Source organism: Lagenorhynchus albirostris, chromosome 10, assembly GCF_949774975.1.
Source record: "Lagenorhynchus albirostris chromosome 10, mLagAlb1.1, whole genome shotgun sequence".
Classification (NCBI taxonomy): domain Eukaryota; kingdom Metazoa; phylum Chordata; class Mammalia; order Artiodactyla; family Delphinidae; genus Lagenorhynchus; species Lagenorhynchus albirostris.
The window spans coordinates 101,942,465-101,965,861 of NC_083104.1; the positions used below are offsets into that span (position 1 = coordinate 101,942,465).

A 23,397-nucleotide genomic window follows, 5' to 3' on the forward strand; every position below is an offset into this window, starting at 1 on the left:
TCGGGGAAGTCATCTAATTAATCTTCACGGCCCTCACGTTACACATCAGCAAAACAGGGCGACAGCATTTTCCCTGTAGGGCTGCTCAGAGGATAACAACGAGCCTGGCTCACTCTAGCTGGTCCGCAGGTGTCAACTCCCTTCATCTAAAAATCAGAATTTTTTCCTCCGGGACCTGCACGAGGCGACAAAGGCCCTTCCAACTCTCAGGGTTTCTTCCCCATAAAAACAGTTTGTTAAATGCTTTGGCAGAACTCAAAAACACCCTGAGACGGTGACTGACCTGAAAAGCTGGATTTAAACTGTTCGACAGAGAATGTCTGACGCCCCCACTCTACCGGGTCTTCGAGTCGCTCACTTTGCGGAGCGAACACGTGCCTTTCACGCGCCCTCGGCTGCCTCCCAGCCTCCGGCCTCTAATTGGGGTCGGCTGGTGCTCCAGCCAACCCCGCAGGGCCCTAGGGCAGAGCCACGCGCCTCCCGCCCCCGGCCCCGCCCCGGCCCCGGCCCCGCCCCGGCCCCGCCCCGGCCGCTGATCCGACCCAACCTATCACTCCCGGCCCCACCCCCCGCGAGGGCCCCGCCCCCGGCCCCGCCGCCACCTGTCGCCTTCAGTCTCCGTCCCAGCCCGCCCTCCCCGGGCTCCGGCCCCGCCCCTGTCCCCTATCCAACCTATCGCGTTCAGGCCCCGCCCCTCCCTGGCCCCGCTCAGACCTATGGTGTCCCGGCCCCGTCCGGGAGTCAGTCCCCACCCCCACCCCACGGCCCGCAGTCCCGCCCACGCCCTGGAGCAGCCATGGCAGGAGTGGCCGGAAGGCTGGCGCGGCTGTGGTGCTCGGGCGCTCTCAGCAGGTAAGTGCCGAGCCCGGGCCCAAGGTCGCCCTCGGACGCCGCCGTGCTTGCGGGGGGCGCGCTGTCTGTTATCGCGTCTCGGTAGCAGCAGGGTTTGCGGGCTTCTAGCAGAGCGTGACGTCAGGTGTCCCTCTCCCGCTCGCCCTCCTCTGGGCCGGAGGGTCAGGACGGCCGAGCTGGGTCTCGCCGCGCGCGTCCCCGCCCGCCCCCGCCGCCGGGCTCCGAGATGCTTTGCTGAGTTGGGGGGGTCGCGTGAGCGGCCGTGCGGGCTCGTGCCCACCGTGGGAGCGCGCCCCGAGGTCAGGTGGGGGTGACCCGTCTGCTTCGTGGAGAACGTCCTGCCTGGTGATGGTGGCGGGATGCACAACCGGGCCACGTGGAAACCAGAACCGGGCTGTGCACCGGCAAGGGGAAAACCCTGGAACGTGCCGGTTACCTTCGGGGGTGGAGTTACGATTTTCCCGATTTTATATACTAAGCGGTCGTGTTTTGTAATTTTTTAAAAACTCTATTTTAAAATAAATAAGTTTGCACCATATTTTGTGAGAACTTGCACATTTCGCCCTTTATGTACATTTTAAGTTTTCCTTTCATTTTCTGCTTGTAACTTGCCAGGTGCCAAATTCATGTAAAATGCAGTTTTTTCCCTTTTTGGGGAAAAAAAAAAAACGGATTCAATTATTTAATGTAAAACTCATAGAAGGCTGATTTTACTGAATGAGGCTAACTCAAGGTTTGAACCTACTCTTTGAAAGTTACATTATTGCAGAGGAGGTGATACATTTGTTAGGTTTGGGCTTTATTTGTAGCTATTATTTTAATCATCTTTGATGCCTTTAACTTTATTACTCAGGGTCATTTGTTGTGAAACAACAGTGTTGTTTGTTTGTGACCTCACTGCTGTGCATTGATGCTTTCCCCTCCCCTCTGCTTACTGTGTGTGCTTAAAAAGCTAGTTACCTGGTGGCACTTGCTGTCTCTGCTCTGCACCTGGCTCATTAGACATGTCTGCGTTAGGGGTGAGTATGTCTGCTCAGCAGGCTTCACAGCCTAGCATCCAAGGCAGGTAGATTTCCCCCAGGTAGGTCTTTCACCTCCCTAAGAAAGAAGTGCTCTCTATCTGGAATGCCAGCAACTGCTCATCTCTGCTCTGAACATTTCTTTTTTTTTTTTTCTGTGGTATGCGGGCCTCTCACTGCTGTGGCCTCTCCCGAGCACAGGCTCCGGATGCGCAGGCTCAGCGGCCATGGCTCACGGGCCCAGCCGCTCCGCGGCATGTGGGATCTTCCCGGACTGGGGCACGAACCCGTGTCCCCTGCATCGGCAGGGGGACTCTCAACCAGTGCGCCACCACGGAAGCCCTCCTCTGAACATTTCTTACATCTTCATTTTCCCCTCCTTTCACCTTTGTGTGTGCTGGGACACACATGTTTGCTGAGCAGAGTAAGGAATTGACCTGATAAAAGTTTATACTTTGTTGATCAGTGACTATGTGACTGAGCAAAGGGCTTATGTGCCTGAGGGGCAGAAAACCAAATTCTGACAGCAGGAGTTTGCAGCAAAGTAAGGATTTATTGCAGGGCGCTAAGCAAGGCAGTGGGAGGACAAGCCTCAGGTACACTCCAAATTGATCTTTGTGTTACAGGCTTTTTTTTTTTTTTTTTTTGAGGGGAAGAACAAAGAAGCTGAAATCAATTATCCTCTTGTGACATTTATTAATCATTGCATGTCTCTGGTTTATAACTCTCTGGCCAGGTGGTCCATGGCACAGGGGTCTGTGAACTCGTCCTGCTCTGCAGAAACAACCTGAGTCTGCACGTTAACAATGATGTCTATAATAACAGTTTCAGTACAAAAACCATGTTATCGACAGCAGCAATTTTAGTCATCTGACTCTGGTTGATTACTGCTCAGTTAGCCCAGGATTGAGGTCAGAGGAGACAAGAAAGGGAATAAAGTTTTGGACAGAGGGATGACTCACAAACTCGGTAAGGAAACTCGGTTTTACGGGGACTCAGTTTCAACTGCAGAGGCTGTTTCTGGACCTTGGGACCCAAATGGCTGAATTCTTTGTACTTTACCCCCTTGGTCTCAGTATCTTTATTTTGTCTGGGGGTGGGGCAGGCATATTAAACTCAGAGACTGAGATTGTCTTTGCCACTGTTTTATTTAACCCAGGTTCACTGCGGGAATAGTAATAATTTCACAAGCCAGTAGCATACAGGATAATGCCTCTTCATAAGGCAGTAGAGAGTTTTGACTTTGCCATCCAAGAGCTGATGTCCAGCTGCCAGCCCCCAAGTAAAAGTCCCCTGATGCTGGAGCAGTTTGCTGGTGTGGCCAGGCAGGCTGATTCTTCGGTGGCTGCTACATGGTGTTCACCACTGCTGATCGAAGAGTCCCCTTTACCATGGCAGGAGCTAGTGCCCCAAGGTCTTGGAGAGCTATCTGGATCAGCAGAGGGGAGCCTTGCCCAGACTGACACTCTCGGACGGTCCTCACAAACTCTGGGGATTTATAGTCTCAATGACCCCTCTGCATATAGTCACTTCATCTGCTCTTATCAGTACGTCCCCTGCAGGACCCCTCAGACGCTGAGCTCCGAGCGGCTACCAACCAGGAGGATGAGATGTCAACCTGACACAGCTCACATCATTCTTATATCAAAACCACTTCACTTCTAAAAACAACTTTTTGGGTCTTTCCTTTCACTTCAGTTGTACGCAAGTGGCTCTGCGGTCTTCACACCCCGCGCAGCACTCCTGCTGTCCTCCATCCCACAGGCCTCTACTGACTTCCTGCCCGGGGCACAAGTCCACAGCTCCCGGCTTCTGGCTGCTTTCCCTCTGATTTGAAGGCTCCGTGACTGCCGTTAGCTTCTGTACTGGTTTCTTATCTCGGGACAGTTTTGGAAACCACTAACCATTCACAGCCAGGTGGCTGGGGAAGTATAGGGAAACTATTTCTGGAGAAACGTAGCATTTTGGCGTGTAAGGGCTGGGAACGATTAGCAGTCAGCCTGCCTGTTTGCAGTCCTCTGCAGGTCACCCGTTTCCCAGCACTTCAGCTGCACTTGTGTGGCCCAGCAATGAGAGCCAGCCAGAAGGACTTTGAAAACGCCTTGAATCAGGTGAAACTCTTGAAGAAGGATCCAGGAAATGAAGTGAAGCTAAAACTCTATGCACTGTATAAGCAGGTAAATGCCTAAGGTGCGACATAAAGACATTTTGAGCAGATAGGTCCTCAGACAGACGTGCTGTGTGTTGTACTAAAATGCAGCCTTAACGCTTTTAGGGATTGTGTTGCTGCCTTTCCTACCAAGAGTGTATACATGAGAGTTTATTATATTAGACTTCAAAATATTATTAAGGCAAAAAGTAACTCCTCAGGACCACTCCAGAGTAAAAGAGACTTACAAGATATAACAACCAAAGGTGTAGATCTTATTTGGTCACTAATTAAAATAAATCAGCTGAAAAAGTGGTCTGGAGACAACTGGGGAAATTTGATTAGGAACTGAGTATTAGGTGTTACCTAGGAATTATTCTTAATGGCATCATGGTTGTATAAGAAAATGTTTTTTTGTTGTTTTTTTGTTGTTTTTTTTTAGGAATGCATACTGAGTACCTAGGGGTAAAATAGTATGGTGTTTGGCATTCTCTCAAATAATGAAACAAAAAAGGAAAGAAAAGGGTGGATGAAGCAAGTATGGCAAAAATGAGCGTTACTGAGTTTGGGTGACGAAGATTGGGAGTTCATGACAGTATTCTACTTTTGTATATGTTTGAAATTTTTTATTACAAAATTTTAAAACTCAAGTTTTTAAGTTACAGTGTCTGAAAAATGTCCTGGGAAGTCAGCCCCTCTGGGTTCCTGTGTGTTTTCTATTTTTCTCTTCCTGTGACGCATATGAGCTTCTCTTACTGTCATACTGGTGTGTATAGTAAAGAACTTAACCTTGCCCCCAAAGAGGTCTGACCTTTGCCCTTGGCTTCTGGGAGGTAATTTCTAAGCCCTTGAAATACCAAGAGTGATAGAAGTGTCTCTGTTTGCCTGGAGAGTCTAACCATGGTATTTAGAGTAGGGGCTGCGATTACACTTCAATCATGCCGAGGTGGTGGAGCCCCAGTGAACACTCTGAACACTGAGGCTTGAATGAGCTTCGCTCGTGGGCAGTACTCTGTGTGTCGTCACGCATCAGTCTGGGACTGGAAGAGTACGCTGTCCTGACTCCGCAGTGGCCGGTTGGCGGCGGGCTGGGGTGTCACGCACACACCTTCCCCAGATTCCACCCTCTGCATCCTCCCTTGCTGACCTTAATCCGTATCCTTTCCCCCTAATAACCGGTAACCAAGAGTACAGCAGCTTTCAGTGCATTCTGTGAGTCATTCTAGCAGATTATTGAACCCGAGGGTGGTTTCGGGAGCCCCCCAATCTCGCACTTGGTGTCAGAAGTGGAGGGGGGCAGTCTTACGGCCTGCGTTGCCTCTGATTTCTCAGATGGCTAACTCTTGTGAGGTGAGTCTTATCTCTCTTTCTTTGGAGAGTCTTAGCCTCCTTTGCTGCCCTTGTTTTTCAGAGCCTCTTTCAGCTAGTTATATTACGAAGTTGAAAAGCATGGTTATTAAATGGAGTTTTAAATTTGCCATCTCTGAAAATAACTGAGTGCATATTTTTTTCATCTCAGAACACTCAGTGCGCCTCCCCTCAAACAAGTAAACTTTAGTTGCTTTTTGCTTGCTGCTCGCGTGTCCTTCAGTTAAGTGTCCTAAGGGCCAGCGGCACTGATGACCCCACCCCTGCCCCCTCATACGCAGCTGCAGCTGTGTTGCTCAGTTTATCAGACATCTGCCATGGAACTGGGTTGGGGAGGGTGTTTCTTTTGAATGGGCTTTCAGAATACACTGTGTTCAAAATGTTTGTGGGCGAGTTACCTTTGAAGATTATTTGCTTGAAGATTTTCATCATGTACGAAGAATGTGACCATCACTAAAACTAATGAACGATGATGATTTTTTAAAAAGTATTCAGTACTTTCCCAAAACCCTAATCTTGCGTTATTTTCACGCACAGGCAGCTGTAACTTATGTTAGGGACTAACAGCCAATGGCGTGCTTTGTCCCTCCAGGCTTTTTTCTCTTGCTTGTGCATTTTTAGCAACAGCATCGAAGGGAGAAGGAAATGCAAATAAATTTATGTGCCTTGGGCGGGGAAGGTGCGTTCACGCTCGCGTGCATCTTATGGGTCTTAACTGTTTAAGGCTCCAGTATGCATGGGCGTTTGACCAATAATTGCCCCTCTCCTTTTCACAGGCCACCGAAGGACCTTGTAATGTGCCCAAACCAGGTGTGCTTGACTTTATCAATAAGGCCAAGTGGGATGCTTGGAGTGCTCTTGGCAGTCTGCCCAAGGTACATTTACTTACCATTCTGCTTTTATTCCATTTGCTGTGCTCCTGAAGGAAGGGGTTGCTTCTCATTATTAAGCCATCACAGATGAGCCTTGTAGATCTTGAGATCCCTCTACCGAACCAGAATCTCTGTTCTTTCTTCATTGCCAGGAAGTTTCTCAGAATGCTTGTTCATTGACCGTGGGCTGAAATTGTCATCTCTCTGCAGGAAACCGCCAGGCGTAACTACGTGGACTTGGTGTCCAGTTTGAGTGCTTCTTCTGAGCCCTCCATCCAGGTGACACCTGCAGCAGACAGGAAGCAACCAGGAAGTGACGCCCTGGTGGTGACCTCCCAAGATGGCATCACAACCATCACATTGAACCGGCCTGACAAAAAAAATGCACTCACCACTCAGGTAACACGACCTGCCCTAAGAGTCCGTCCTGCTTTTCTTTTCTTCCTCTGTCTGTTTCACTCAAAAACTGTAGTGTGTCAGCATCCTTCCTGTTTCTGTGAGAGCTTGTGTTTGATTCGTACAGAAGATTAATGATTGTGGCTACTTCATACAGCAGAGTGGGACATTCATTATTTAGAATTTGTGAGCTTCGGGTAGGTTATGCATGCCCAGAGGCACTGCAACTTTTCTGATGATGGAAACACAGATAAATGATGTGAATATAAATGAAACACATGTCACAGTAAGAGAAGATGCAGAGGGCTTCTCTAAGGTTAGCATAGACGCTCCCTGGACACATCTTCATGTCACTTAGGCTTGAGAGTGGGTACTAATGTACTCGCGTGGAGCTTTATTTTGTACAAGTAGAGGGAAAAAGGAGAGAAGAACTCAAATAGATCATAACCCAGCTCTGCTTGAAATGAGCTGCTTCACAAGGGCACTGCTAGTCTTTGAATCGGTCACTGAACTAGAATAATAATAGAAATAACCCCTTCCACAGCCTAAGGATCCATCAGTGGATGATGGACAAAGAGAACATGGTACGTCTACACAGTGGAACCCTGTTCAGCCATAAAAAATTGTGAAATCTTGCCATTTGTGACGACGTGGATGGCCCTTGAGGGCATTATGCTAAGCGAAATAGCTTAGAGAAAGGCAGATACAGTATGATCTCGCTTATAAATACAGAGAACAGCAGATTGGTGGTTGTCAGAAGTGTGGGGTGAAGGGGGTCAAAATGTACAAACTTCCAGTTATAAAATGAAAATGTCACAGGGATCACCTGTACAGCACAGTGACTATAATACTGTTTTCCGTGTCTGAAAGTTGCTAAGACAATAAATCTTAAAATTTCTCATCACAAAGAAGAAACATTGTAACGATGTGTGGTGATGGACGTTGGCTTAGTGCGGTTATTTTACAATGTATACAAGTATTAAATCATTCTGTTATACACCTGAGACAAACATATGTATCATTAAAAAAAAAATAAACCGAAGTTTAAGGAAAAAATAGCCACTTCAGCCCTTTCCCCTTGAGAATAAAGTAGAGAATTAATTGGATACTTGGTGCTGAACTGGGAGTAAAATTCAAAAGGGCCGTAACCCCTTTTCATCGGACGAATCACCTCTATTGTAGTAGAAAAAGCACACTACCTTAAAATAGTCTCAAATAAGGATTCCATGAAGCTGGATATGCACTATGCAGTTAACAAAGCATTCGAGTCTCAAAACTTTTTCTTTTCTCCTGACTTTTTTTTTTTTTGCGGTACGCGGGCCTCTCACTGTTGTGGCCCCTCCCCTTGCGGAGCACAGGCTCCGGACGCGCAGGCTCAGCGGCCATGGCTCACAGGCCCAGCCTCTCCGCGGCATGTGGAATCTTCCTGGACCGGGGCACGAACCCGTGTCCCCTTCATCGGCAGGCGGACTCTCAACCACTGCGCCACCACGGAAGCCCACTGACTCATTTTTATATATCCATGGTAGTAATAGCAATAACTACTCTTTACAGAGTGGCGCGTGTGTGTCAGTACTTTCCACGCAGAGGTTTAATTCCCACAAGGAGCCTACCACTATTGCTACCTAACAATAAAATAATTAGGTTAAGTACTTATTTACTCCAACTCACATGACTCATAACCAGGAAGATCTAAGTTGAAGCCATGATCTATCCATCCCTTCAGCCTGGCTCTTGCCAGATACCCTGTCATGCTGCATCGTCATCCCGGTAGTCGTAATGGAACGACTTCCTCATTCCCTCCCTCAGTAGAAGTGATTTCACCTCCATTCATACATTATGTAAAGTCCATGCGTCTGTTTTTTCAGTAAAGGATGTGTATCTATAAACGTCAGCGCTCTTCACCATTCTCTCCCTCATCTAAGGTAGAAACTGCACCTGTTTTAAATGCCTTGAAAGCTATGACAGCTACACGTCCAAGATTTTCAGAGACGTTGCTGATTTGAAATATTGGGCCCACTGTTCTTGACGGAGTCCAGCCTTTCACCCTCCATAACACTCCCAGGCTGCCTGTCACACTCATGCTGTCTTGACGTCCTAAATAAATAACTGCTTCCTGGAAATCTTTCTCTGCTCCCCGCGCCATTGTACCCACCCTAGAAAAGGACCGGCAGCTCCTCTGAGCTTTCTGCTGCTTTGTACTTTCCACCCATTTTAGAGCTTTCCCTCCCCGTCTATTAATTCCAAAAGCTCAAGGACTGTGTCTTACTTGTTCATTTTGGGGGAAAAACGTGGATATGTTCCCCAGCATCTTCTACATAGCACTTGGTACAGAATACGCACCACGTAATCATAAAAGGAATGGAAGTCCTTTCAGTCTTCCGTTCTGGCTCTATAAATACAGCCAGCGAAGTGTTTGGCACTTTGCAGAGGGTGGGCTTTGCAGACTGATGTTTAGTGAAGCCCCTGGGTGATGGTTACCATTTTCAGAGTTTTTTTCTTTTCCTCGTCTTCCCCCTTTCACACAGATGTATCACGACATCATACTTGCACTTGAGGCTGCAAGCAAGGATGATTCAGCCATAACTGTTTTAACAGGTGAGACATTTTCTTAGATTTCTAGTTAAGTTTCTATTTGGGGGGATTTTCATCTAAGTAGGAAATTGAGTAAATAGGCTCTAATATCTTTTCTAGTGCTAAGATACTCTAATTCTTAAATACATAAGAAATACGATAGACACAGGATTGATATCTTTATCACGTAAAAAGCAGATACAAATTGGTAAGAAAAGTACTAAGACCTATTAGATAAACGGGTGAGTAAAATGAACAGATAATTTATATGAGAAAGTACAGGCATAAAAGAAACAAGGAAAATGCAACCAGATTAATAAACAAATCAAAATGATGAGATACCACTTTATACTTATCTGAATTAGCAAAATTTCATGTTATACCCAATTTTGACAAGGTTATGGTAGAATAAATGCCTCTACTCCCTTGCTGACAGCAGCGTGATGGCTCTAAAAAGTGTAAGTAGCTAAGGAAAGGGCATTTGACGGTATGTAAAATGTTCATATACTTTGATACAGGCATCCCACTTATAGGAATTTATTTTAGGGAAATTATCCAAGAAAAAGGAAAGGTCTTATGCAAGAAAGATAATCTTTGCAGCATGACTTATAATTGTGAAAATGTTAAAACATTGTAAATATGCTGCGTGACAGAATAATAAAGCACATTATAGAACATCCAGTAGACTATATACCGTACAAGTATTAAAAATTACAACTCTAAAAACCGACAGTATAGCAAATGTTTAAGATACAATAAAAAGCATTAGCAGTTATATCAGCACTGTGATAATAAGTGGAAAATATGCATGCTTCTGGGCCTGGGCTGATGAGAACTCAGAGAATGGAAGTCATTGAACCTGGAAGGGGCACTGCGTGTAGTGGTGCAAGCTGAGGGTCAGGACTCGGATCAACTGGTGTTTAAATCCGGGCTTCATTCCTCACTACCTGTGGGCGACCTCTGCTTCCTGAATCGAGAAGACAGTGTCTTCCTAACCCCACAGAATGGTCGAGGTGGTGGCACGAGACAGTGCAGGGCAGGGCTCACAGCAGGTACTTGGGAGACGGGAGCTGTTACCGTTTGTCGACGCAGTGGAAGCAGGACTGATTTTATTTTATTTTATTTATTTTCTTTTTTGGCCACGCCATGCAGCTTGCGGGATCTTAGTTCCCCAACTAGGGATTGAACCTGCACCCTTGGCAGTGAAAGTGTGGAGTCCTAACCACCAGACCACCAGGGAATTCCCAGAGTGATTTTATTTTCTTTTAATTTTCATTAAAATTTGTAAAATATATAATATAGAGATATCAGAGATCTTTCAGTAAAAAAGGGAGATGAGGAGAAAGAGAGATACCTAACAGCTGATGAGAGGGGGTGAAGGAAAGGGAAGAGTTGAGCATGGCCCTTGTATTTCACAAATACACCTCGGAGAACGGAGGCAACAAAATCAGTCTAGAGGTGGCGTTGGCTTGATACAGGAGAAGAATGTTTTCTGGTTTTTTAATTTAAAAAAAATTTTTTAACATCTTTATTGGAATATAATTGCTTTACAATGGTGTGTTAGTTTCTGTTCTATAACGAAGTCAGTCAGCTATACATATACATAAAAAATTTTTTAACTATAGTATGTATGGTTTTTTAAAAAATCCAAACATGGATTAACATGGTTTTTTAAAAAATCCAAAGATTGTGAAATGGCATACAACAAAACTAAATCTCACTCTCCTTGGAACCCCAGTCTTGCTTCCTAGAAAAACTCAGCTTTTCTTGAGCCTTCCAGAAACTGCCTATGTGTGTATGTGAGTGTACCCCGCCTCTTGTAAACAGAAAAGGAAGCATATAGTACATACATACTATACCCACCTTCTCCTAACAGCATATCCCGAAAAATTGTTCTCTGTCAGCACGTATACATCTAAGTTTTTCTCTGCAGGACTACAAAGTATGAAAGTTATGGGATTCCATAATTTATTTCATCATTCCTATATTGATGAATGGGTAGACCGTACTTAATCTTTTGCTATTAAAATCATGCTGCAAGGGTATCCTTGGACATACGTCTTGCAGCGAATGTGCAAAATCCAAAGGCTATATTCTTAGAAGTGAAGTTGCTGGGTTTCGTAATAATGGTAATAATGGCTAACGTTTTTATCATACTCCTGTTTGCTGAGCACTGGTCTAAGCATTTTAATTCATCTGATAGCGTTTTGATTCTTCACTTTTCTAAGCTTTCTTGCACTAACCCTGTGAGGTTAGGCCCTGTTATTACTCGTATCTTACAGGTGAGGAAACTGAAAGGTTAGATAAATAGTGCTTTTCCTATAGTGATTTTCTGTATATCCTTCACGTTCATTTTCTGGTTCCTGTTTGATCTAAACGTTGTAATAGTAGGTCCTTTAATTTCCAGAAAGGATTTTTTTTTTTGGTTTTCCATTTCTGTTATCAATTCCTAGTTTATTGTATTATAATCAGAAATAATTGGTTTTACCAGTTTTACTTTTTTAGAATCTATTAAAATTTCATGTATATTAGCTATATATTGAAATCTCTGCCTTGAAGATTAAGAATCAACAAAATGGCCAATATTTTATATCATCCAGGAACACTTAAAAAGTAAGTTCAGGGACTTCCCTGGTGGTCCAGTGGCTAAGATTCCGTGTCCCCAGTGCAGGGGGCACCAGTTCGATCCCTGGTCGGGGAACTAAGATCCCGCATGCCACACGGTGCAGCCAAAAAAATAATAGTAATGAAAAAATGTTTTAAATAAAAAAGAAATTTAAAAAAATTAAAAGTTCATTCTTGATTTTTAAGGTATAGAGTTACAATTATATCAATTAGACTTGCCTCTCTAATTCATGTTATATAGATTTCCTAAATTCTGTTTTCTAATTTATCTGTCTGGACTGAAAAAAGAAAATTAAAGGCATCTGTTTCTCTCAGCCCATGCTATGCTGGGTCCCCCCCTCCCCAGAGCCTTTGCACATGCTGTCACCGCTGGAGAATATTCCCCCCACCCTCTTTCCATCTACCCCTGCCCGTGTCCTTCAGATCTCAGTCCAGTCATTCCCACCTTAGCAAAGTCCCTCCCTGAACCCCCCAGGTGAGAGCAGAGCCCCATTGCCTGCTGTCCTGTCCTCCTGTCCCTTTGCATCATCATAGTTGCATTGCCTACAGTTATTCATGTGTCTTTAAATCAAGGTCCAGCTGACTCCCTGGTCTGTCAATTAGGGCAGGACCCCAGCTGGTCCACCAGTGTATTTCCAGAGCTTGGTACAGAGCCTGGCACATACAAGATGCCCAGTGACTACTGCAGAGTGAGTGAGTGCTGGATCCATGGATTTTGTTTACAGGCAATGGGGACTATTACTGTAGTGGGAATGATCTGACCAACTTCACGGATATTCCCCCTGGTGGAGTGGAAGAGAAAGCCAGAAGCGGGGCTGTTTTACTGAGGTGAGAGCACGTCTGTCTCATCCCGGGGGGCTTTTCCTTATCGGTGTGGGGTCTTCAGCTGCACCAGAGTAAAATAAATACTTCTTAGGTTCTGTGTAATCGGCTGTGACTTTAGGCAAGCATATTTCTCCAAGCTTCTATCAGTAGGGGGCATTTGCTCCATCACTGTAACTTCTGTTACCCGTTCTCCTGGCCTCCCTACACCACATTTGATTGGAAAGCATACAAGTCAACTACCGCTACCAACTAAATTCTCCCTTATTGAGGCATAGGAGTTTAGCAGCTTCTCCTCTGGCCAGAGGAAGACGTGACTGCCATGATCGCTGCTCATAGGAGACTTGAAATGGTCTCAGAAGACACAGAGGGCGTGAAGGCGTCTCCTCCCGCCTCATTAGTCCCCACTGCGTCTCTGGTGCCCACTGAGCTGGGATACCGCAGCACGTGCTGGCGGCCACCCTCGCCTCTGAGTCTACAGCTGGCTTACGTCCCTGACCGAATGCCTAGAACACAAGATTTGAACCAAGGCTGACCTGTGGGACTCTGCGAGTTTCCCTCAAGTGCCGTTCAGATGGGAGGAACCTGGTGCGAGAGGCCAGGGAGGTGGCAGGGCAGAGAGGCACTGCTGGGCGATGGGAAATTCACCAGCCTGGCCAGAAAAGCACGTTCCAGACTCACCCTGTCTCGCCTGCATACTTCAGTGATGCTACTTTGGCATATTTAAACATGCTTTTATATTTCCACGTCTGTAGGGATTTTGTCGACTGTTTTATAGATTTCCCGAAGCCTCTCGTTGCAGTGGTAAATGGACCAGCTGTAGGAATCTCCGTCACCATTCTCGGGCTATTTGATATCGTGTATGCGACCGACAGGGTAAGTCAGCTCCCGGAAATGTATGAAGTGATACAAGTTAAAAAGAGATCCTCTGAATTCTCCTTTATTGTTGCTAGTAGTAAACAGATTACATATGGTTTATGGTAGAATGGACCGAATTTAAATTTTTCCCAAAGAATTAGTCTAATATGACGCTTTTTTTTTCCTTTACTATTAACTTGAATTTTCCTAAACACGAATATTGTTGTGAACATTTTGCCCCAGCTCTTTTGGCTCTGTGCTCTAATCCTGTTACACAACACTTGTTCATTTTTACTCTAAAATAGTCAGGAACCTTCAAAGCTTGTTAGCAGGGGGCAAAAAATAGCTGTTTTGGAGGTTATGCAAGTGAGTTATTTGATCAGTTTTCCCAAGTAAATGAATCCTGGAATTTATAAATCCAGAATAAGGAAGAACTTTCAGGCGTTATTCTACTTCCACTCCCTCCTTTGCAGATAAGGAAACCAAAGCTCAGAGGAGTCGTGTTCACCATTGAGTTATATAGATTTTAATTTTTCTTCCTACTACAGTCATAATATATGTCATAGTAGAAAATAAAATTTTGGAAAATATGGAAAAGTACAAAGAAAAGAGTTAATTTAAAAGTCACTCCTTATCTCACCACTCAGATAAGCAGTGCTAACATTTGGGTTATTTAACTTATCTAATTTAACCAGTCCCTGACACTGGAACCCTAGAATATTTCCAGTTTTTATCCTTATAAACAAAAATGTGATGAACGTTGATCTTAGAACGTTTACTGTAGAACTAATAACCACCTCGTAGGGTTATCAGGTTCTTAGAGTGACTTTTGCTTTTGTGGCAGTACACTTTGCTAACGTACATACAGCCTTGCAGGGAACGCTTGGTTTTTACCGCTGAAGAGATCCCTGGCTTTGTCTGGAGGTGTTTTCTCCACTGATGGGTCCGTACATGAGGGTCCTTAACTCTATGGCTCACCTTTTCCTGGATTCCTTTCAATGAGGCTGGGCATATTGTCAGATCTAATTTTTACTAATAATTTTCCCATAAAAATAGCAAATGGAAGTCTAGACGCTAGGCCACCTAACCTTTGTAGGTGGAAGTCTCTGCTCAAAGGCAGAAATTAACAGTCTTCGGTCACATTCTGTGTCTTAAATGACCAATTAATTGACCTGCTTCGAGCAGGGTGGGATCAGGAGTTCCTGACCTGAACTTGGGGGTCTCATTCTTCAGTACTTGGAGGCCAGTATCATCATATTTGAATCTTGTCCCGATTCTCCCACTGGATTCCAAATGATTGTCATGTACATCATCTTTTTAAAGATTTCTAGGACTCCCATCTTACGATACAATTTGAATTAAAATTGAAATCAGAGGGAAATGCGTATATATTATGTATGCTAAAAGATTGGGCCCAAAGTAAAATATTTGACAAATAGTGACCACTGCTGAGAGTTCACCCAACTGAATTAAACCAAGGCTCAATTTAAAATCAGGCAAAGACACAGAAGAAAGAAGCTGTGGAGAGGAATTCATTTTACAGGGTTTCTCATTCCTGGCTTCATGAATAGGTACCATATTAAATGTGGGTTAACATTTAACCCATATAACTAAGTTATTCTTTATTATGGGCAATAAGTAGTGCCTCTGCCTATTAGCTTCTCTGTCAGCAAATAGTACATTTCCTCTTTGAGTTAATAAAAAGGCAGAAATCATAACAGTAATAGATCTTTGAGCGCTCAGTATCTAGGAGGCACTCTGCTGATGCACATTATATGTGTTCAGTAAATGCCCACGTTAACTGCCCTGCGAGGCAGGTGCCCTCATCCCATTTCACAGATGAGAAAACCGTGGCACAGAGAAGTTAAGAAGCTCCAGTGTCACCAGGCAGCCTGAGGCCAGCATCTAACCCTTAACTACATCTACTGCTCCATTGCTTATAATAATGTTTATAAGTGAATTAAATGCTGCTTATTATCAGCTTTCCACGCACCTGTTTGTGGCTCTTACCAAGGTCGGCTGCTTCTTTCAGTTTTCTGGTCACGTTCCTTAGGCTGTGACTTCTCAGCACATTTTCTCCAATACGCTTTCTTTTGGGGGGAAAAGAGAAGACAGGTGACATTAATAACTGTTTACTTTATACTTTTATTATTTTAATTTGTATGCTTTGTACATTATATGTTTATATTTTCTAGCAATATTCATTAAAAAAAAACCCTCCATACCTGATTATGGGAAATGAAGTCTAAATATGCTGTTTATGGAATTGTTGATTATAAGTTAATTTCCTTCCATAAGAACTTTTCATTCATCAAGAAACACACAAAACTATTTCTGACATCTAGAAAAAAAACTACAAATGACTCTGTAGTCTAAATAACCAACATTAAAGTAGTTTCTGGTATTTAAAACCAATCAAAAAACCTCTGGGGCAAAATCAAGACAAATGGCAGATTGAGGAAGTAATTTTTCAACTCACAATACAGGCTAAACTTTCTAATATATTTTTTAAAATGTGTCTATAAAGTGATGGATCAACAAATTAATATAAAAATACACGACAGAGAGGAATAAATAGCCCACAGAAAAGAAAGTATAAATGGCTCTTAAAAACACGTGAGAAAGACACCATTAAGAAAAGGACTTGTAGGGCTTCCCTGGTGGCGCAGTGGTTGAGAGTCCGCCTGCCGATGCAGAGGACACGGGTTCGTGCCCCGGTCCGGGAAGATCCCACATGCCGCGGAGCGGCTGGACCCGTGAGCCATGGCCGCTGAGCCTGCGCATCCGGAGCCTGTGCTCCGCAACGGGAGAGGCCACAGCAGTGAGAGGCCCGCATACCGCAAAAAAAAAGAAAAGGACTTGTAGGGACTTCCCTGGTGGTGCAGGGGTTAAGAATCTGCCTGCCAATGCAGGGGACACGGGTTCGAGCCGTGGTCCGGGAAGATCCCACATGCCGAGGAGCAGCTAAGCCCGTGCGCCACAACTACTGAGCCTGCGCTCTAGAGCCCGCGAGCCACAACTACTGAGCCCTCATGCCACAACTACTGAAGCCCACGTGCCTAGAACCCATGCTCCACAACAAGGGAAGCCACCGCAATGAGAAGCTCGTGCATCGCAACGAAGAGTAGCCCCCACTCGCCGCAACTAGAGAAAGCCCGTGTGCAGCAACGAAGACCCAATGCAGCCATAAATTAATTAATTAATTTTTTTAAAAAAGACAAACAATACAACTTAAAAATAGTGGGCAAAGTATTGCAAGCTACTTTACCAAAGAAGGTATGCAAATGGCTGATAAACACACGAAAAGATGCTCAACATCATTAGTCATTAGGGAACAGCAGATTAAAACCACACCAAGGGCTTCCCTGGTGGCGCAGTGGTTGAGAGTCCGCCTGCCAATGTGGGGGACACAGGTTCGTGCCCCGGTCCGGGAAGATCCCACATGCCGCGGAGCGGCTGGTCCCATGAGCCATGGCTGCTGAGCCTGCACGTCTGGAGCCTGTGCTCTGCAACGGGAGAGGCCACAATGGTGGGAGGCCCACGTACCACAAAAAAAAAACAACAACAACACCGAGACACCACAACACACCTACTAGAGTGGGTAAAATTGAAAAGACTAAGGATAACGACAGGTTTAGGGAGAACAGAGTGTTTGGAACTCCTGCTGCACCTCGGAAAATAGTCTGGCAACGTCTGAGAAAGTTACAGCACACATGAACCACACAGCCCAGCAGCTGCATGCCTGGGCATTTACCCAAGAGAGTTGAAAATACACCTCCATCATAACCTTATTTATAACATCCAGAACACTGGAAATACCACAGTGGCTCCAACGGGTGAATGGCTAAGTGAATTATGACACATCCGTACAATGGAATACTTCTCAGAAATAAGAAGGCACAGACCCTAAGATGTGCAGTAACAGCGTGGTGACTCGAGCCTTCTGCTAAGGACAGAAGCCCACCAAAGGAGAAGAGGCTACAGAATGTGTGACTCCATTTATATGCATTCTAGAAAAGGGAAAACTGTAGGAACAAAACATCCGTGGTTGCTTGAGGGTGAGAGACAGACTGACTGCAGAAGGGGCGTGAGGAAACTGGCGTGGGGGGTGATGGAACTATTCTGTACCTTGGTCATGGTAGTGGCTCCACAACTGTATACATTTGTTTAAACTCATCAAACCGCATACGTCAAGAGTGGATTTTGTGTGTATACAGGCAGACCTCAGAGAGATTGTGGGTTTGGTTCCAGGCCACCGCAATAAAGCAGGTATCACGATAAAGTGAGTCACGGGACTTTTTTGGTTTCCCAGTACATATAAATGTTATGTTTACATTTACTGTAGTCTGTTAAGCATGCAATAGCATTATGTCTAAGAAAACCATCAGACATTTTAGAACAGCTTTAATTTAAAGTAACGCTGTTGGGAAAATGGCACCGGCAGACTTGCTCGACTTGGGGTTGCCCCAAACCTTCCATTTGTAAACAAAAAATAAAAATGCGGTATCTGCGAAGCACAATAAAGCAAAGCACGATAAAAGGAGGTCTGCCTGTATAATAATACAATAACCCTAATTTTTTTTAAAGTTCTTCAGTTGAGTATTGTAAGGAGGATAGAAACAAATAGTGATTTTTTTGAAATCACATGTGAAAAGATGATTTTCCTTTTTTTTCTCTCTCTTCAAAAAGGCAACATTTCATACTCCATTCAGTCACCTAGGCCAGAGTCCAGAAGGATGCTCCTCTTACACTTTTCCGAAGATAATGGGCCCAAGCAAGGTAATTTTTGGAAACCTTAAAACGAAAGGTAATGTCATCTCCATTCCAAAAGTAACCCCACACTCTCTGTTCTTTCCCTCTATAGTAGAGGCAGCAGACGGAAGCGAATTATTTGCTACCCAACTCCAAGAGTTTTAAACATAGAGGAACCAGGCTGTGGGAAGCGTCTGGTCAGCAGGGAAATTTAGACGCTCTGTCCCCAAACTGGGGGTGACTCTCAGCTGGGTGCCTCGTGCTCCCAGCGCCATTCCCGGCCCCCACAGCCTTTCCTCCAGACTGTCCCACAGGGCAGCAAGGCTCCAAGGGGCCCAGTGGCCGCTCAGGTCTGTCCCTGCAGTTATGGAAACCTAGGTGCCCACCCTTGGTGGGCAGGACCCCAAGGGGATCATGACAAGACTGAGAGCCGGGGGTAGGGAGAGGCTTAGCAGACATCCTTTGGGATCTGAAAGGGGGGGAGTGGGAATTGAGCCTCTGTTCGTTGCTATTAGGTTTTCATTGAAAAAAGTGTATATTTTTAAAATCTCTTTTCTTTTGTTTCTGGACATGCCATGCGGCTTGCAGGATCTCAGTTCCCCGACTGGGGACTGAACCCCGGCCACGGCAGTGAGAGCCTGAAATCCTAACGATTAGGCCACCAAGGAATTCCCTTTTTAAATCTCTTTCTTCAGTCACGTGCCCTGAATTCTTATACAGCTTTGAACTTTGAAAATTTGGGCAGACCCAACCCTAAGGCTTAGAACATTTGACTCTGAAACCGTCTTTCCTTTTCTGGAAGAGAAATTGCAGACATGGGAAAGGAAATCCACTTGGTGCCCCCAGTATTGTTAGAAACTGAACATCAGTCTCCCTCACTTTCCTTCAGTTAAGTGGAGCTCATTGGAGTACCTGGGCAGGTAAAGAAAACTGTCAGAGCCAGACCACTGTGTGAATTTCCAGGGAAAGGAATTTTAAAATATATATATATATATATATATATATATATATATATTTAATTTATTTATTTTGGCTGTGCCGCGTCTCAGTTGCAGCACGTGGGATCTTTAGTTGCAGCATGCAGACTCTTAATTGAGGTGCGTGGGATCTAGTTCCCCAACCAGGGATCAAACCCAGACCCCCTGCATTGGGAGCGTGGAGTCTTACCCAACGGACCACCAGGGAGGTCCCCGGGGAAGGGAATTTTGACAGTTGGTGTGCCTAAATGTTGGTTGGCATTTCCTATGACGGTGATTTTTCTTTTTGTTTTATAATTGTTTATAGTGTCTAAAACAGGAACTCATTGCTGCCGTGTGTTGTAGAATCAACACCTGCCTCGCAGCCTTTCTGCCCCAGGCTCCCAGCTCTTTTTGCTCCACGTCGTAGACAAACACAGAAGCGGCAACCTCTACAAACTGTCCAGAAAGCCCAATGGTCTCAGCACAAAGCTGGCAAACCATTGCCTGTGGCACCATCAGTTTCCCCCTTAATGAGAAATACTGGCAGCCTCAGCGGCCAGAAGGAGATGTCCCTGTGTCTGCTGGAAGCAGTTCATTCTGAAGTTAGCTGAGCCTTGTTTCACTGCGGTAATGTCTCAATCCCGCTTTTCATTTCAGGCAACAGAGATGCTCGTTTTTGGGAAGAAGTTAACAGCCCGGGAAGCATGTACCCAAGGACTTGTTACTGAAGTTTTTCCCGACAGCACTTTTCAGAAAGAAGTTTGGGTCAGGCTGAAAGCATATTCAAAGCTCCCCCCAAATGTTCGTATTCGTTTTCTTGTTTGTTTTGTTTTGCTTGTAAGAACCATGTAAATCATCTGTTTGCCTTAAGAGAATAAGCAATTTAAAAAACAAGACAGCTGGCTCTGAGCACATCTAAATCTGAGATTAAAAGTAAGCCTAATAATGTTAGAAATACTGACTTTTACAAAACTGATCAAATAGGCATCCCACTCCTGTGCTGTGGAGACCGAGGGGCGGTTCTCTCTGGGCACCACTTGGAGGAGGTTGATAGGCAACCTTTACCAGCACGTTCATCCTTGAATCCAGGTGAGCAGCCAGACAGGTTAACTGTGAGGAGATTCTGACCACACAGCACTTTCGTTTTTACATGTGATAGCTGGTGACTGATTTTCTCATGTTCTCACCGCTCAAAATGTCCTGGAGCCAGAAGCTTTGGTTTCTGTCTACAGCTTCTTAGAAATGTGTGATCACAAGCCCTGCCCCACACCTGCTGGGAGGATGTGTGCACACACGAACGTTTGAGGAACAGTGCCTTATCTACACGTTTCTTAAGGTGTCACAGGATCAAATGAACGACAGAGAAACAAGCATCAGAATTCTAGAATAATCTCACTCCTCTTAGAATGCCTCTTAACCTCACTGTTGGTTTTGTTTTTTCAGGCCATGAGAATTTCAAAACAGGTCATCAGAAATACGGAGAAAGAAAAGTTGCACGCGATTAATGCTGAAGAAAGCAACGTCCTGCGGGAGAGGTGGCTGTCAGATGAGTGCATGAACGCCGTCGTGAGCTTCCTGTCCAAAAAAGCAAAGCTGTGATGGCCATCACATCAAAGCTAAGCGTTTCCAAGGAAGGGATGTGCTACTATTTCTGCTTTCCAATTCCTGAACTAAGTAAACCTCGCTGTGCCTTTTTTCAGTGCTAAAATACCAGTTCTGATAATTATACTTCACTAGACCCCTGATGAAAAACAAATGATGTGAAACCAGCTTTGAGAATTTACGTAGGTTTTTGGTAGTGGGGAGTCTTACGTCTTTCGCTATGAATCGCTGTTGCCAGGCACACTGAAACATCATGCCCGGCGTCCTGCTCTGAAAGGCATTCACAGTGCTGCAGGCTGAGACCGTGTGTTCGAAAACCACTACTGCACTTTGCCGTCCACACAGGCTCACTGACTTGATCGGCCCGAACACCGACAGTCTCTGGATGACCGAGTCAAGATCTTCAGTGGGTCGCATGTTCTTTTTCAGCCGTCTGGCAGGGGGAGCAAACAGAGGGAGCAGTATTACTAGAGGATGAATTAGAATCTTAGTTTCATCCTCCCCCCTATAATTTGATTAAAAGGGATGAAGGGATTGGATCGTTTCATTGGAAAGTGATGTTCTGTATCAGTGATTATTTCCTCATTTGTCATATAGTCTCCATTCTCGTTTAATGTGGTACTTTATAAAAAGCACCCCTGAAAGCTGCCTTAACCGTCCTTGTGACTCTGTTTCGATGGCTGCCGTATGAATCACTTGACAAGAGTTTAATTCCAGTGGCTGTAGGATTGGCGTGGAAGACTTTGCTCTTCTAAATGTCCTCCTTCCTTTTTAACCTCCTTCAAGCGTCAGCATCCAGATAGCCAACCCACCGAACCTCTGACTTCTTAATTCTTAATTTTTTTATTCCAGTAATCCTAACCCAAAGTGTTCACTCTTATAGGAAATACATTAATAGTAATAACCCAGTCGTGTTTACTGAGCATTTACTATTTGTTTCTAGTGCTTAATGCCCATAAGCACATTTTGTCCTCAAAAAACAATGCCCAGAATTAAAAATGAGGTAAACTGTTGCTGCTGCCCATTTACAAGTAAGGAGTCCAAGGCATGGAGATGTAAGTAACTTTTCCAGAGTCAGAGTCCCAGTAAGGGTCAGAGAGTCCCAGCCCCACTGTGTCCCCATGAGCCGCCCATCCCTCCCACTGACTTCAACTAACATCTCTGGACAAAAGGTGAAAAACAATGGCTTGAGGATGCTGACATTAAACAAAAGCAGACGGATTGTGGTAAGGCATCAGAATGTGGAGAAGCATCTGCCCATGAGTTTCTGAGATTGTGGGACATTAGGAAACAATTGCTGGGATCTCTGTCCTAAGCACGGGACATATGCCCCAAAGGCAGGCCCAACTGTGCAGCAGTGCAGTGGTTGCCATGGTGTGACTGGCAAAAGAAAATTTGAGGCCAAGAAGAACATCTCTCTAACCAGGAAAAGGATTCCCTGGGGCTGGAGAGGAGAATCCCAGAGCAGAGAAGGAATGAGGTGCTTCCCCTAATTCTAGGTATAAACCTACACAGCTTAGGTTCACAAGTGGGACAGGCTCAAACCAACATGGTAAAGGCTTTGGGAAGTAAACTGGGAATTTAAGCACCACTAACACAAGATCAAGACAGCTTATAGTCTCAACCTAAGCAGGTTGATTACTTGCTAAAACAAAACCATCAACATTCTCCAGATAATTCAACAAAACTCAGGCTCCAGGCAACATAATATTCAGTGTCCATGATACAATCCAAAATTATTGACATACAAAAGACCATGAAAATGTGGACACTAAGGTGAAAAAAGACAACACACGTCAATCCCGAGATGACCTAGATGTTGGAATTGTCCCACAAAGACTTTAAAGCAGTTCTCATAACTGTGCTCCACAAGGTAAAGAAAAACACACTTGAAATGATTAAAACTACATGAATTCTCATCAGAGAAACAAACTACACACAAAAAAAAGAACCCAATAAAATATTTAGAACTGAAAATCTGAAATTTAAAAATAATTCTCTAGGGAATCCCATGGTATTCCAGTGGTTAGGATTCAGCACTTTCACTGTGGTGGCCCGGGTTTGATCCCACAAGCTGCATGATGTGGCAAAAAAAAAAAAAAAAAAAAATTCTCTGGAGGGACTCTAGCAGAATGTAGATGACAAAGGAGTCAAAGAACCTAGAAGATAAATCAACAGAAACTAAGCAATGTGAAGTACAGGGAGAAAAACTAGGAAAAATAAATAATCAGAGTGACATCAGCAAGATGTTGGAAGTTTCAGGTCCTCATCGCCCAACAGAAACATCAAATAATCAACTACAGAAACCCGTCAGACGTCTACAGCAAACAAGTGAATGTCCAATCAAGAAATAAGTTACATTAAAAATGATAGATTTTGTGACATTTTTACTCACTCTTGCCCCACCTACTCCACTGCATGATGTGGTTGGAAGGAATTAGTCTACTTCCCACCTCCTTCTCTTGGGATGGAAGGAACAGACTGGAACTTGTTTGCAACATGCTGGCCTGTCTGGGTTGCCTGAGGGATTGGTTGCTGTCTTGCCTGAC

General features: G+C 44.7%; 1 protein-coding gene across 3 annotated transcripts; it reads left to right on the top strand.

The window, feature by feature from the left end:
* The first annotated feature begins 758 nt into the window (after window positions 1-758).
* Window positions 759-21,507, top strand: ECI2 (enoyl-CoA delta isomerase 2). 3 transcript variants are annotated; one of them, XM_060163764.1, is made up of 10 exons: window positions 759-852; window positions 3,886-4,048; window positions 6,165-6,263; window positions 6,471-6,659; window positions 9,185-9,254; window positions 12,581-12,683; window positions 13,433-13,553; window positions 18,225-18,314; window positions 19,904-20,047; window positions 20,690-21,507. In XM_060163764.1, exons 1-10 carry the CDS (start codon window positions 797-799, stop codon window positions 20,843-20,845), a joined length of 1,191 nt encoding a protein of 396 aa, XP_060019747.1. In that variant the 5' UTR covers window positions 759-796; the 3' UTR covers window positions 20,846-21,507. The 3 variants fall into 3 exon arrangements, with proteins under 3 accessions (XP_060019747.1, XP_060019746.1, XP_060019748.1); XM_060163763.1 differs by having other exon boundaries at window positions 790-852; window positions 3,871-4,048; XM_060163765.1 differs by lacking the exon at window positions 6,165-6,263 and having other exon boundaries at window positions 790-852; window positions 3,871-4,048.
* Window positions 21,508-23,397: the final 1,890 nt, after the last annotated feature.